The following is a 15,074-nucleotide window of genomic DNA, read 5'->3' as shown; positions in this document are numbered from 1 at the left end:
GCCCGGTCCGATCCGGTCGGACTGTGTTATAATTATTATTACTTCCCTCTGTCCATATATGATACTGCCTGTGTTCCATTTTCAAACGGGCACTTCCGGTTTTTGTATTTTATTGATTAGGATATGTGTTTAAAAGGTTTCGATATTTTTTTTTAATTTTGTATAAAATAATTATACGGTATGTTTATAATTTAAGTAAAAGTTAATGTATAAATTTTTTTTTTAAAATATAAAATTGATATTTTGAAATAGAAAAATATATGTATAATCCATGTGTTAAGTGTGTATTTATGCTTTTAATTATATATTTTACACAATAATGTATATTTTTCTCTCTCTCTCATATGGAAAAAAATTCGGAAAGAATGATTGGGAAAAATTCATCTGTCTCTACTTTATCAAACTTTGTCCAAGCTTTTTTGTGTCAACAATTTAGAAAGATGATCTATTGTGTATAAATTTTTGAAAGCTTGGCCTCTAAACAAGAGAGAAGCCATGAAAAATTGCCCCATTGTGTATGCTTTAATCAAATTCAATCGTTAAACCTTAGGCGTTCCATGGATGGGAGATGGATATGATCGGAATAATCCATCCTCCATCTTTCAAGGGATATTCTTTCATTCTTGTTGCTACCGACTACTTCACAAAGTGGGCGGAAGCTGTTCCACTGGCCAAGGTACAATACGCTTTGTTAAGAATAACATCATTAATAGGTTTGGCATTCCAAAGATGATAACCACCGACCAATGGACCGCATTTATGAGCGCGAAGGTCAAGACTTTTACAGCCCAATACGGAATCCAGCTGCTCTATTCCTCTCTGTACTACCCTCAGGCTAACGGGCAAGCTAATGCGACGAATAAAATCTTGATTTCCATTATTAAGGAAGCGCTGGAGGACAACCCGAGGTGCTGACATGATACTTTGGAAGAGGCTTTATGGGCATATCAGAATACCAAATCCTCCGTAACTGGGAGCACTCCTTATAGGTTGACCTATGGCCATGACGTTGTGCTTCCATTGGAAATTACAGTGTCTTCTCTCCGAATCTTGAAGATGAACCAGCTGCCGATGGGAGAGCAGGACTAGACCTTGCTCCAGGAGCTCGACGTCTTGCCCCGAAGAGAGACTGCAAGCTCTTGAACACATTCGGCATCAAAAGAGGAATGCCGAATCAACCTTCCAAAAGCGCGTGAGGCCTCAAACCTTCCAGAAATGTGATATGGTTTGGAAGGCTATCCTCCCGGAAGGTCCCAAAGTTGCGAAGCTCGGGAAGTAGTGCCCCACATGGGAAGGGCTGTTTATCATATCGGTCAAGTCATCTAACGGCGCATATAGATTGATGGAGCCCGAAGGGGAAGAGCTGAAGACGTTTTTCAATGGAAGACATCTTAAAAGGTTTTATCCTTCTCTTTGGGAGCTGAAAGGAAAACACAATTAGACTATAGTTAGCGATGACTTTCCAGAAGCAAAAAAAATGTTCGGACAAGCCGAGGAAGCACGAAAACACCAGGTATTTGACAAAATCATCAGGAGAACAAGTTAATTCTTGTCCAAATGATTTTGTGGGGGGCATTTTTACACACCTAAAATTAATTGAATACAAGCACATCCTAAGAAGAATAATTTCTAGCCCAGCTTCCAGCTGGGCCAAGCTAGCCCAAATCAGCGAACGAGCTTGCCGACCCGCCTGACCCAATGTTAAGGGCCCAGCTCAGCTTGAGGATGGCCCAACAGGAAAACGAAGCTCGGTCAGAAGGATGTGGAAGTCGTTGAAAGAGGATTGAAGTTGTTGAAGAAAAAATAGGGATAAAATTTTATTCAAACAAATTCAACAAAAAATAATAACAATAAAATCACGATCTAAGAGCATAAGTAACATACTACGTTGACCATGATCTTCTTCTTTTCATAATTTGTCTCTTGTATTATTTTTACTGTATTTTTCCATATTTTTACCGTTTTTCCCTATTAATTAATTTTCAATTTTCTTTATTGTTTATTAATCTTATTTTGCTTTCTTTTTACTTTAATTATTTATTTATCACGAGATAGCCCGAATCCTTTTTTGAGGAGGCCGAGGAACCCTTCGAATGAATCGATTCTAACGGCTTTTTCGATTAAGCCGACGGAAGTGACATTTTGTGTGTTGAATTGAATTTTCAATTGTATAATATAAAAATAATAATAAGAATTTAAATTTGGGGTGCTTTTCAAATTAGAATTTGAGTTGTGTTAAGTTTTTTTTAGTTGGATTTGAATTTTTTTTGAATTGAAATGTTTGAATTGAGGTTTGATTGTAAGTTGATTTTTGTAATAATCATGTGATGACTTATAGTTAATTAAAGTGAAATGTATTGATTGATATAATAATTTGAATAAAAAATACTTCTTGATAGATTTAGGTATAAATATAATAAGAATAAATTGCATAATACTTTTCGTATTTTAATATAATTGCATAAAATATTCTATATTTTATTTATTCCGTACATATTTATTGTACTAAATTTAACAAAAATAATAATAAATAATTGATCAATTTTTTATTTTTATAAATTTCTAAAAATTATTAAAGGAATGATTGATAAATTATTTATTATTTATTTTATTTAATAAATACTACTCCTCCTTTCTGTCCAAACTAATTGGACAAAAATTTTTTAGATAGAATGTAATTAGTAAATATATATATATATATTAGATTAATTACATGAATAATAGTGGAGGTACAATTCATTAAATGAAATAAAATAAATTCAATAAAAATATAGAAATTTTACAAAAAAATTACTGAACTTTTTTTTTTTTTTAATTCACCACCTATATTACAAAATACAAAATTCTCTCTTAATTTAAAAAAAAAAATAATAAATAAAGACCGAAGAAATTATTTCATCTTCTGTGCTAAACAATATTCCCACCAAAACATCAATAAAATCACTCATACTTCAACTCAATTATCCTAAAAATTTAGTGCCAATTTTTTTTCCGCTAATAAACAACAGACAAATCACAACATCATAGCTATAAATGCATCATTTGTTTATATTCAACCACCCTTATTTAGTTTTCTTTCACCCACACCTAATACACTAAAAACGAAATGACAAATAAACACTGAGCATCACAGACTTGTCGAATTTATTTTTAAAAAAATACAATTTATTTGAGGGGCCAATTAAAAGCACGTTTCTTGAAGCCGTTGGAAAATTTATAATATTCACCAAAAATTAAATATGCTATTTAAAAATTCTATCATCTCAAGTCCAAAAATCGAGTTTGAAGTTATGTTTTGAATTCATTTTTATTACGTTGGAAAATCAAATTTAACAATAATAATTATAGTAATAATAATAATAATAATAATAGCCCCTGGGCCCTGGATACAGGGTTTAGAAGAGAGTTAATTAATAAATTAATTAATAATAGAGAATGAGGAATTGGAGATTAGATATTATAGTCTCTAGTAGTATGAGTGAGTAGTAGGTATTACATTAGCAGCTCAGCTCAGCTAAGCTCAACTCTCAACTAAACTAAACTATTGCAGTAATTCAGGTATGAGCTTCAACAAGAATGACAGCTCCCTCTGTGAGAATTGGGGCCGCTGCAGCTGCTGCTGCTTCTTCTTCGGCTGTCCATCATCATCATCATCTCCTTCTCCTTCTCCTTCCCCTTCCAATGATGATGATGACGACGATAATATCTCTATCACTTGTTCTTCTTCTTCTTCTTCTTCTTCTTCATCAGTCACCATCTTCCTTACAGCGTCACTTATTTCTTTCACCAAATCCACAATCACCCCATTGATGCCCATTAAATGTTGTATGTACACAGCCTCCGCCACATTACTGAAACCAATCAACCGACAAACCAATTATAATATATTTAACATACATGAACCAACAACACTCGATTTCATGCTACTACTTCTTACTTCAATTTGCCGTATGTGAGCAGAGAGATGCCGGCCTCTTTTATTTTGTTGACCATGCCTGGGCTTCTGAAGATCCCACGCACTTCTGAAACAATCCCTTGCAACCCACCCTCCAAACACACTTTGATAGCTTCATCCAACGAATTCCTCCTACCATCCTCGTATACCTCGTTTCCTCCATTTGTCAGGAAATACACCTGATTCAGATTGAGATAATATTATTAATATCATCATCATCACCATCTTCTTCGTCACAACAAATGCAACCTATCTTGTATTTATGCAATCGACAAATAAATAACAAGTTGATGGATTCTTACTGGGTACGTGCTCTGAAGTTTTCTCACAAGCAGAGCAGCATCTGGTTGGAAACTGGAAAATATAACAGGCCTCTCCTTGGCATGCTTCAAGACAATCTCCAGTACAGCTTCCAAGACATGCGTCAAATAGTCTTGTGTGTAAACCAGGTGATCATCAAACTTCAGTTCAATATTGAACCCAAGAGCAGGATTCACCCTCTCAAATGCCTCCTGCAGAGTGCACGCACAATCATCTCTTTCAACCGCCCAATTCACAACTTTGCCATCCTTCATTTTCCTCCACAGGGCTTTCCCCTCCCTTCCATCTTCTCTCTGAGGTCCATAGCAAAGAAACTCCGATAAAGATAATTCCGTAACCCTCTTCCCGGATATTATTGTCCTCCCCTGAAACCGCCATGTCTCAATCAGTCATTACTACACTACACTACACACGACAATAAAAAATCGGTCACACAAACAACAACAACAACTTACTACTTTCTCTTCCGTGTAGATGAAGTTGTCGTGGAAAATGATGGGGCACCCATCGCTTGTCACCTACAAAAATCAGATTTCATTTTCTTCACTTGTCTGTCTCAAGTCTCAACCCTCGTACAAAGTAAGTACAGAGTACTCTTCATTCAAGAACGGATCGAAGATGACAACATAGACGGATGAAATTGAAAAAAGAAAGAAAGAAAGAAAAACAACATAATCATCAGTATATAAATTATAATATGAATCAAATCTACGAAGCAAGGGGAACATCAACAATACAGCCTGCCTGCCTACTTATGTCATCGATCTAGACTAGAGTTGAGAGAGGCATATGAAAGTCGGAAAAGAATAAACATGGACAGTGCGAGAGAGAGACAATAAAGTCAACGAAGCGAAACGGCTGTAGCATTGGTTATACTTATACAAGTCGAACTAACTAGAGAAGAAACGATCAACCAAATTGAAGATTCCGGCTGGGATATAAATTAATACATAAATAAATAGTAATGAAAACCGACCGACCGACCGACCGGCCGACGATGTGATGTGGCGTAAGGCGCCGCATTGAATGAATAAACGAATAGAGTAGTGCGTGTGTCGTGTCGTACCTGAACGTCAAACTCAATGAAATCGATGGGGTACTGTGAGGCGGTATTAAAGGAGAGAATAGTGTTTTCTTTAACGGCCTTCATTCTTAAATCGGATGATTGCAACATATTCATCCCGTTCCCTCTGTGCCCGATCACCAGAAACTTCTTATTATTATGATCCTTCAAGGACGCCCCCCTGCCAAGCTCAACACCTGCTGCACAATCAATGAAATAACTAACTAACAATCCAATTCAAACACAAGAACAACCCCCAACAAAATTAAGAGCGAGATTGGTTGCATACGCGTGGTGAAACGGGAGGCGTAAAGAGCATTATTGTCGGGGACGTGATCGAGAGTAGGGACGTCGGAAACGTGAACCGCTTTGAGAGCCATGGGTGATGATTGGAGAAGGAGGGAGGATGAGGGAGGGCAAATTGTTGGAATTATTTGTTGATTGGGGGTGGGGATGGGGAAGGGATCATAGACAGATCTAGCGCCATGGATGGATGGGCTATTTATTTAAGGATGATCTCCATCCCCGCCCGAATATTCCCTCCCAATAGGCGGGTAGTTTGTACTCACCCCGTTTTATGCTTCCGGATATTCCTTTTTTACTTTTCTTATACCATTAACTAATTTCTTAATAACAATAATAGTGTATATATAGGAATATTTTTCTTTTTCTTTTTCATTTTTTTATTAAAATAAATAATTTTTAGAGAGGAGACGATAGGTGTACAGACCGCCGATAGAGAGGTAGATGGCCACATAATCCTGACGTGTGCATCCTATAATTCGAATTCCTATCTGCACCGTAGATGCTTGGTCACGTCATGTCAGCACTGCCACTGCGGTGGAGAAGCTTCACAAGCCATCCGCGTAGGGAGTAATAATTAACAAATATATACTTCACATATACTAATTTGTCCTTGCACAAAATTTTACCAACTAATTTATCTCTGCACGATATTTTAGTTATTACTCTCTTCGTCTACAAACTAATATTCTATTTTTTATTTGGAATGTGCAATAATTATTATTCTATTTTTTTTTCTAAACACAAATTTTATATTTTTACCCTTCATTCTTTTATTATTTTTAATTTCTATTATATAATTATGGGCAAATTTGTCAATTCATAACAAATAGACAATCACATAAAAAATCATGCAAATATACTTTATCAACCCGACCCATATCCTAATATGCTCTATTCTTTCCGACCTATTTGACTCTTATTTAGGTGGTATGGAGAGATTGAAGAGATCGAATTCCTCCCGGGAACACACGAAAGAAAGATAATAGAAATTGGACAGAAGGAGTATATAATTAGTAAATATATATTAATGAAAATAATTATAATTTAATAAAAATAATTTTATATTAAAATTAAAAATAACTAAATAATTTAATTAAAATAAAATTTAAAATATAATTAAAGTGTATAATTATATATAAAAAAATGACAAAGTAGGACAGGACAGATAAAAAAAAAAAAAGAGTTGATAAATTAAGTGAGACAAATGGCATAATAATTCAAGTTACAAATTTAATTAAATTCTACTTCATCCGTCATGTAAATTTATACCGATTTGACTGGGGCACGAGTTTTAAAATAAATGAGTAAAAATATATATATATATTTTTTACGATAAAAAAATATAAAAGGTGTTTTTTTTTTTACTAGAAAGAGAAACATGAATAAGTTTTAATTACAACAAAAAAAAAAGAGTTAGAATAAGTTTGGACGACGGATAAATAAAGTATTAAATTATTGATATTTTTGTTTTTGGGGATTGTTTAGTTTGTGAAGTTGGTGGATTTTATGAGATTTGGAAACTTAAGAAATCTATGTTTGGTTACAAAATAAATGATAAATTTTTAAGTAAATGAGATTTTAAAATTCTGCAAATAAATTTTTTTATTAATAGGATACCTGTTACTTTTAAATTATATTTCCAATGTATTTCACATTTTACAATTGTATCCCCACCCAACAAAAAAAATCGTATCTTTTTTTGGTATAATATTATATGTATATATTTATATTTAAATTATATTTTGGGTGTATTTACTTGTAAGATTTTAGTTTTTTATTTTATTTTTAAATAGTAAAATTTTGAATTGAAATAATTGTTTGATTGTAATATAAATATGTATTGATGTGATATTTTGAATGTAAAATTAAATTTTAGTGTAATATAATAAAGAAAAATTAGATGTTTGATTTGATATTTTTGAAATAAAAATAAATTAAAATAGTAAAATCAAGTGTAAAGTTATACAAGTAAACATACCCTTTATTGGTTCTATTTTATTTAAAGATATTACTAAAAATTCTCTATTTCTTTATAATTATTAATTTTATTTATATTTAATTATATTACTAATAATATTATAAATAAATTAATAATTTAAATTTATTTTATTGGTTAATGAGTTTTATTTTTTAATTTAAAGTATTTTTATATTAAATATGAAAATGAGTGTCGGTAGTATAAAAAATATTTATGTTAAATTAATGTATTTTTTAGCATAATTATATAGTATATATTTTGTATAAATTTATATATATATTATATTTTTTTAGTGTTAATCGAAAATCTTATTAAATTATTTTTTATTAGAATACACCCATTTTTGTAAAAAAAAATAAATATAGGTAAAAAAACCAATGGATATAAAATTTAACAATAAATAAAATTCATAAAATGGTAATTATGTCATTTAAAATATAAATAATTCAAAATTTTCAATTAATTTGCAAAATAAATTGAATTTGAGAAATATAAATTTTGGATAATTTTATCAACTAAACAGGAATTTCAAATCCTAAATACAAGAAGTATGTGTGCGTTTACTTTAAATCATAATTAAAATCTGAATCCTATAAAAAACATATGTGAACCAAACAACCCGAACCAAACAAACCCTATAATTATTTGATATAGTATAAATATGTACTCCCTCCGTTCCGAGACAGATGACCTCTTTTCCTTTTTTGTCCGTCCAATTAAAGATGACCCTTTTTTATTTTTAGTAAATTTATTCATCTTAAACATATTTAACAAATATAAATCAATTTAATTAAATTTCTAATCTCTGCACGTAGGACTCACCCAAAACCCTTTTATTTCTATATCTCTCATCAATAAATAAATATTTTTATCTGTATTTAAAACTTCTTATTTTTAATAAAATTAGTTTAAGTTAATTATAAATTAATTAATTAATTTTTTATTTATTTGTATTATATAAAATTTTATTCTCTATAAAATAATATTCATATTATATATATTTTATTGATATATAATGTTAAAAATATTTAAAATGCCAACAACACTACTCATATAAAAATAATAAAATAATATCATAACTTATTATTAATAACTTACTAATCTACACTACATAAAATACCGTATCCTTAAGCAAATGGGTCATCTTGACCGGGACGGAGAGAGTATTGTATAAATTTCTAATATAATATAAAACATAGAAGTGTTTGTTTGTATTTTAAATTTACAATATATATATATTTTTTTTTGTTAGATGTGAGAACCTTCTTGCAATATATACAATATATATATTTTTATATTAAATAGTTTATATTCTATAAACTTATATAGTATGAGTGCATTTACTTTAAATGATGGGATTGTAATACGATTAATTCAATGGATTATATAATCATGAAGTAATAAATACAATGTTTATTTTGTGTTATTAAATATTAGATAAAATTATTGTTGATGGTAAAATTTCAACAATAAAAAGTAAAATTCGAAAATATATTTCGAACTTGAACAATTGTCTTAGATCACGGATCCCTGGACAGACAATACATAAGAAAAGAGAAAGAAAATTGAAAAGGATAACTGGAAAACTAAAATGATGATTCCAATGAGATTTTCTTGGAATTTTTTCTGATTGAAGATATCCATCCTTTGTCATCGAGGCTGCTCATATACGTATCAAACCAAACCGTCCGAGATCGTTTCAATGTCGGTTACCCTTGAAAACTGCTTCCACGTTGGTAACCGTAAAAAACCGCTTCCTCGTCGGTTACTGATCTGAACCGTTCAAAAAACTGCTTCCACGTCGGTTACCTTTGTAGCCGTCCCAAGGGCCAAACTCAGATGAAAACTGTCTGTAGGGGCAACTATCCGACCGGCCTAGCCCCAACAACCATCCGACCAAATGATTGTGGCCCTCCACTCGATCGCCATTGGGCTCATTTATTCATTCTTCCTGAGCTCAAACCCTAACCTTATTTTTTTTTTTTTTGCTCAACGACTTGCTTCCTCCCCCTCTGACTCCCAAAAGTTACTCTCGATCGGCGCAAGAAATGGCAGTTGGGAGTCTGCAACAACCATTGGGAGTCTTTAACTACCAACCCCATTTTCTTGCGTATCAATTCGGTTGTCGACAAGGTATTCCTGGCTCTTTTGCCTGACCACACTACCGGCTTCTCCTGAGAACCCACCAACAGTTGACCTTCTGGCCACCAATCCTCTATTAGTTGGGCTCCTGTCTTTGGGTTCCCCAGCAGCTGGCCCTTCCGAAGCCGGCAAACCAGTGGTTGACTCTCATGAGGCCAACCAACTTTCCATTGGAGAGGAGTCTGACAAACATATCATGAAGCCAACCGACCTCCCGTTGGACGGCTGTCTCTAATCCTTCCCATATGAGGTCAACCGTCTTCTCCTAGTGATGGCTCATGTGCGATGTCGTTTGGGTCCAATCCGACCGGATGATGATCTAGAACTGAAATGGGATAATGAGGATGACCTCCAGGTCAGTCATCCCTTTCAGGTCGTTCATCCCTATGTTGAAACGGCTCAGGCCGAGTCCCCAAAAGGATATTATTCAGAAAGTGAGGGGAGTTTTCTCTCTCTCTGCCTACTAGGGGCTGTAGCACTTGAAATGGTGTTATTCACGAACAAAGGCCCTGCGATTACACTTGGGATGGTGCTGTACACGAATGACGGCCCTGCGATAGCACTTGGAATTATGTTTTCCACGAATGACGGCCCTAAGATAGCACTTGGAATGGTGTTATCCACGAACGACGCCCCTGCAAAATTTGCCTCAAGGCGCGACGGAGACATTCCTGAAGGTTAAAGCATGGAGTGAAGTATAACTCTTGACAGGGCTTGATCTAACATGTTCAATATTAAGTTTTGTTGCTTGTGCAACATTATCTGCATGGTTGTTGTTTCCTGATTGTTCAATTGTTGAACATGATTTATCCATTCAGATGATATTTGGGAGACAATCCCCATAGTGGGGATTGATGGTGGTGTTGCCGTGGTGGCTCCGATAGTTGTGTTGAGGCTTTGAGATTGAGAACCTGCCATGAGATTCCTTGCAACGACTCGACCATATCAGAGTTGTATGAAATTTTCGCACGTAAGATCAGCAATTTTGCCTTTCTCAATATACACTTTAAACTTCAAACCACTATTGGAATCTCATTATGCTTATTAATCTTCAATTCCTGGTGAAAGTCAATGATTTTTTATGTTTTTTTAATGAGCATTTATATTTGCAGAAGAAAGCTCATAATGGTGGTAATATAGAAATTTAACGCAGACATTGTATTAGTTTATAGTAATTTTAAACGAATCTTCTCTCTTTTATCAAGAAATGATTTTATCTTGCTTTTGCTTGAGTCTCCATATTTTGGGTTGCAGGGTTGATTAGTTGAAGCTGGATTGGCCGGTGTTGATTTGTGCTAATTGTAAAATCGAATAGAAGAAAGTCATTTTCATTTGTTGCACTGAGGTCGCTTGGGACATAAATATATTGCACACCACTTAGTCTAGGTAAGTCAAAGATTCGATATTTGTTTCATCCATGCAACCAGACTAACCAAAGAAACGACGTTATGAGTCCCAATAGATAAACCCAGTCATGGAAATACCGTCGTTGTGACCGTCTCAGATATAATAGAATAATTTATAAAGAACGAGTATGGTAGACCTTTTAAAGGTGTAATTTTTTATTTTGTCTAGAATGACCATTTTGGCGTGTAATTCCTTTTGGTGTGCCGGATATAATGTAATATTGTAGGTATATGTAAAACAACAAAATCCTAGTTGCATAAAATTGCAATTATAATTTGGATGTACTGTAGTATATGGACACGAACAATAGGTACGTGATAGTCCTATTTTATGTATGATAATTTGATGACACGGGTTTTTGGAAAAGTAACAGAGGCACACAAATTATTTAGGAGAACATGTAGTTGATGTCTAGAAGCACGTTGGTGTGGAAACGTATTACCATCCTAACAATTTCAATATATTCTTGATAATTAATTATCAAAATGGAGAAATTACTTGTCATATTGTGTTACATCTGTTAGACCCATACACAAATAATTATAAACTCTTAATCTATTTCAGAATTTATCAACGATACTTATGGTCATTTTGTACCTCACAAGCATTCACTGGAGTATGTAGATACCTGAAAGCGGAGTTCAAATGCATATATTGGGAAAAAAAATACATCAAAATAAAAGGGGTATATTAGATGCGTGATGAAGTACTTGATTATTCAACCAAGTTATCGCTTTATAAAATGGTATTGAATAATTTGTACTTGAGTTTGTGAGGATAATTCTTGGTTGTACACTTAATGTCCCAATAGTAGATTATTCTTGTAAATGTGGATAGTTCACTTTGTGTTGCTTTGTGTGGAGGAGTTCATGTTGCATCAAGAAATCAAAATTTGTAGCAACACTCAGGTAGCCTAATAGCGATTAATATTTTAATGAACACATTTGCCACTTAGTTTATCATCCACAAGTGAGAATGAATATTTGATGTATATGCGTGAATGTGTTGCCCCACTATCTTCTTGTAAATGTGTATGTTACGCCTTTGGATACTCTCTAGGAATGGATAAGAACATTATCATATAAAATTCACCATGGTAAAAGTATCACGAGTAATTATATAGTTTCCAAAATGATCGGGTTTTCGAATTAAAGTTACATTGGCATAAGTATGCATATCCGGATGATTTAAAATATAAATATGAGTATGTGAAAAATGAAATATGACATAAAGATAATGTAAGTAGTTACATTAATAAAGTACTCAGGTATTAACAATAGGTTTATGAATATATATATACATTTCAAATCTATTATCTGTAAAATAACAGATGTCTTTGTACTATATTTGTCTTGTGTTATTTTATAAGAAAAAATTTAAATTGCATCAACTCTTTAATAATCTCGTAGTAGCGGGAGTGTAGCCTATCAATTAAAAGTATTTTAACTAACTTCTTTATGATTTTGCTTACCATTGACAAGTAAATATTGAACATTTATTATATATATATATAATAATGTTTCCCAATTGGGTTCTTGTAAATGTATACTATTTGTATTTTAATATTCTCTAGAAAGGGATGAGAATACTATCATGTTGAATTTATTCTCAATTACTATGATACCCAAAATGATTGATTTCTTAAGTAAGAGTTCCTTGGGCATAAGTACGTATACACAAAGCATTTGATATTATATTATAGGTACATAACTAGCAAACCACAACATAAGTATAATATAAATAGGTACGTGAATGTGTGTATCGGGTATAAACAATGACAATAGAGGTATATATATATTTATATCTAAGGTATTACCTGTAGAGTACCAAATATCCGTGAATGTAGTTGATTTCTTACAGTAGCAATCAATCCTCTAAAAGAGAGAGCATAAAGGAACTTGTTGTGAGCATGTCTTATGTTATCCTTGTTATACCTCAATGAAAAAATTAGCCATTGTACATATATATTAAACAAGTTATGCAACACATCCAATGGAAATGGTAGACATTATAAGGCTATTTATACTTATCTTTTATATCTCCACTGTATCATCTGACCTGCCTTCAGGTACAAAAAAGTTGGTCGGCAATGAATACTAAATTGTCATTTAAGTGAATGTGAATCATTAAAAATTGGGTTGTGGAACAACTATAAACCAACACATGCTTTATGTTATAAGTACATTGACAACACGTATTAGTGTATATATTCTAATTGGGGGTGTTTTCATAAATACTATGCAAGTCAATAAACTATTATTGAAAGTATGTGGTAGACATTCGATCATAATAACTCGAATTTATAAACACTTTATGCATAATTCTAACAATTCATAGAATCACTTATTAATTCAATCATAACAACTTAGACAATTTCAAATAAAATAACATCAATTACACAGATGGAGGAAATTTCTAAAATTTAGGCAACAATTTTACCACGATAGGTATTCATATCATCATAGTCTCTACATAAGTCCCATAAGGATGGACCGATGGGTTTGCATGGTCGTAACACTTAGCAAATATATCAAACCAAAGGATTAAAAAATACTTGTTATTGTCCTCCACCTCCTTATTGTTGCCCTCTTCAGCACTACCATCCATCTCTTTCTTATCGATCAAGGAGTCCATTTTTAAACAGTAAAAAAAATGGCCAAAAGGGGTCAGCTTTATTGTTTTAACATGTTGGTCTGACATCACATTCTTCATTTTTTTCGACCTCATTATGAAAGTACAAAATGACAAATTGGTTGAGCAAAGATTTTTACTTTTTTTCTAACTCCGTAAAATATTAAATATTAGTCAACAATATGGGACATCTGGAATGGATCTAAAGTTTACCCAGTTCTCTAAGAAGTATTTAATAACACAATCAAGATACACATATCACCCTGAAAGGTATATTACATAGCACAATAAGTTTAAGGGATGCAATTGCACGTATCTAACAATACCAAATGAGTCTCGGGCACTTTAACTTGTACAATAGATATTGACCAACAAAATAGAAACAAATTCACAACTATGAACAAATATAAATTCAAGTGAAAATGCTTCTCGACAACGAACGAAGACATATAATATAGAGACCAAGGGTTACACCGCATTCAAACAAACAAACTAGGATATGAAATATTATTGTAAAGAAAACAAATAAAAATTGAGAAAAGACGGAAAATACATTTATCTTTTTGTGCTTTGCCTAAGTGACGGGATGGATTGAAGATTTTTTTTTGCTATGTTTCCTTTACTTAGTTAGTAGTTGAGAGAAATGACAACAACTGAAAGTAAAAAAAATGGATATAGGATCTTTACTGGGTCTAACAACCATGTGGTAGTTTTCTGGCCAAATAAAATGTGATTGTAATTGTTGTTTTTATTTTTATTTAACACTAAAAGTAAATAGAAGCATGTCAGTGGAACAAATATATTATAAGTATATAAAATAACGTTGAGAGTATTTACTATATTGGAGGATACATCAAATTTATACTAAATTGATTACTAGAAAAATAAGAAATAGAAACTGAATTCAAACCAATAGGAGTGCAGATCAATATTATAAAACAATTTTGAATAGATTCCATGGATAATAGGTTATAAATTTAATTAAATTTATATATATTTGATAAGTATATTTAAAATAAAAATTTACTAAAAATAAAAACAATAGTATGTTCTCGACTAAAAAGAAAAACAAATACTCCCTCCGTTCCAATACAATAGTCTTGTTTACTATTTTTATCCGTCTCAAAACAATAATCTTATTTTCATAAATAACCATATCACTATAAAACTACCATACTTTTTCATTTTTATTACACAATTGTCATTACTTTTTACACAAATACACTCACAAGCAAAAAAGTTTTTTATCCATATTTTTTTATCGACTACCA

General features: G+C 32.3%; 1 protein-coding gene across 2 annotated transcripts; it reads right to left on the bottom strand.

Moving 5' to 3' along the window:
* Positions 1-3,406: 3,406 nt before the first annotated feature.
* On the bottom strand, positions 3,407-5,884 carry LOC127258444 (glycerophosphodiester phosphodiesterase GDPD1, chloroplastic). Of its 2 annotated transcripts, none has more exons than XM_051285286.1 (6): positions 5,629-5,884; positions 5,343-5,536; positions 4,732-4,794; positions 4,258-4,641; positions 3,938-4,134; positions 3,407-3,851 (listed from the first exon to the last, which is right to left on the bottom strand). In XM_051285286.1, exons 1-6 carry the CDS (start codon positions 5,717-5,719, stop codon positions 3,542-3,544), a joined length of 1,239 nt encoding a protein of 412 aa, XP_051141243.1. In that variant the 5' UTR covers positions 5,720-5,884; the 3' UTR covers positions 3,407-3,541. The 2 variants fall into 2 exon arrangements, with proteins under 2 accessions (XP_051141243.1, XP_051141242.1); XM_051285285.1 differs by having other exon boundaries at positions 5,343-5,539; positions 5,629-5,883.
* Between the last annotated feature and the right edge of the window lie 9,190 nt (positions 5,885-15,074).

This window comes from Andrographis paniculata, unplaced genomic scaffold (assembly GCF_009805555.1).
Source record: "Andrographis paniculata isolate CXL003 unplaced genomic scaffold, ASM980555v1 Contig59END, whole genome shotgun sequence".
NCBI lineage: Eukaryota > Viridiplantae > Streptophyta > Magnoliopsida > Lamiales > Acanthaceae > Andrographis > Andrographis paniculata.
This window is presented reverse-complemented; position numbering and strand designations above follow the sequence as displayed.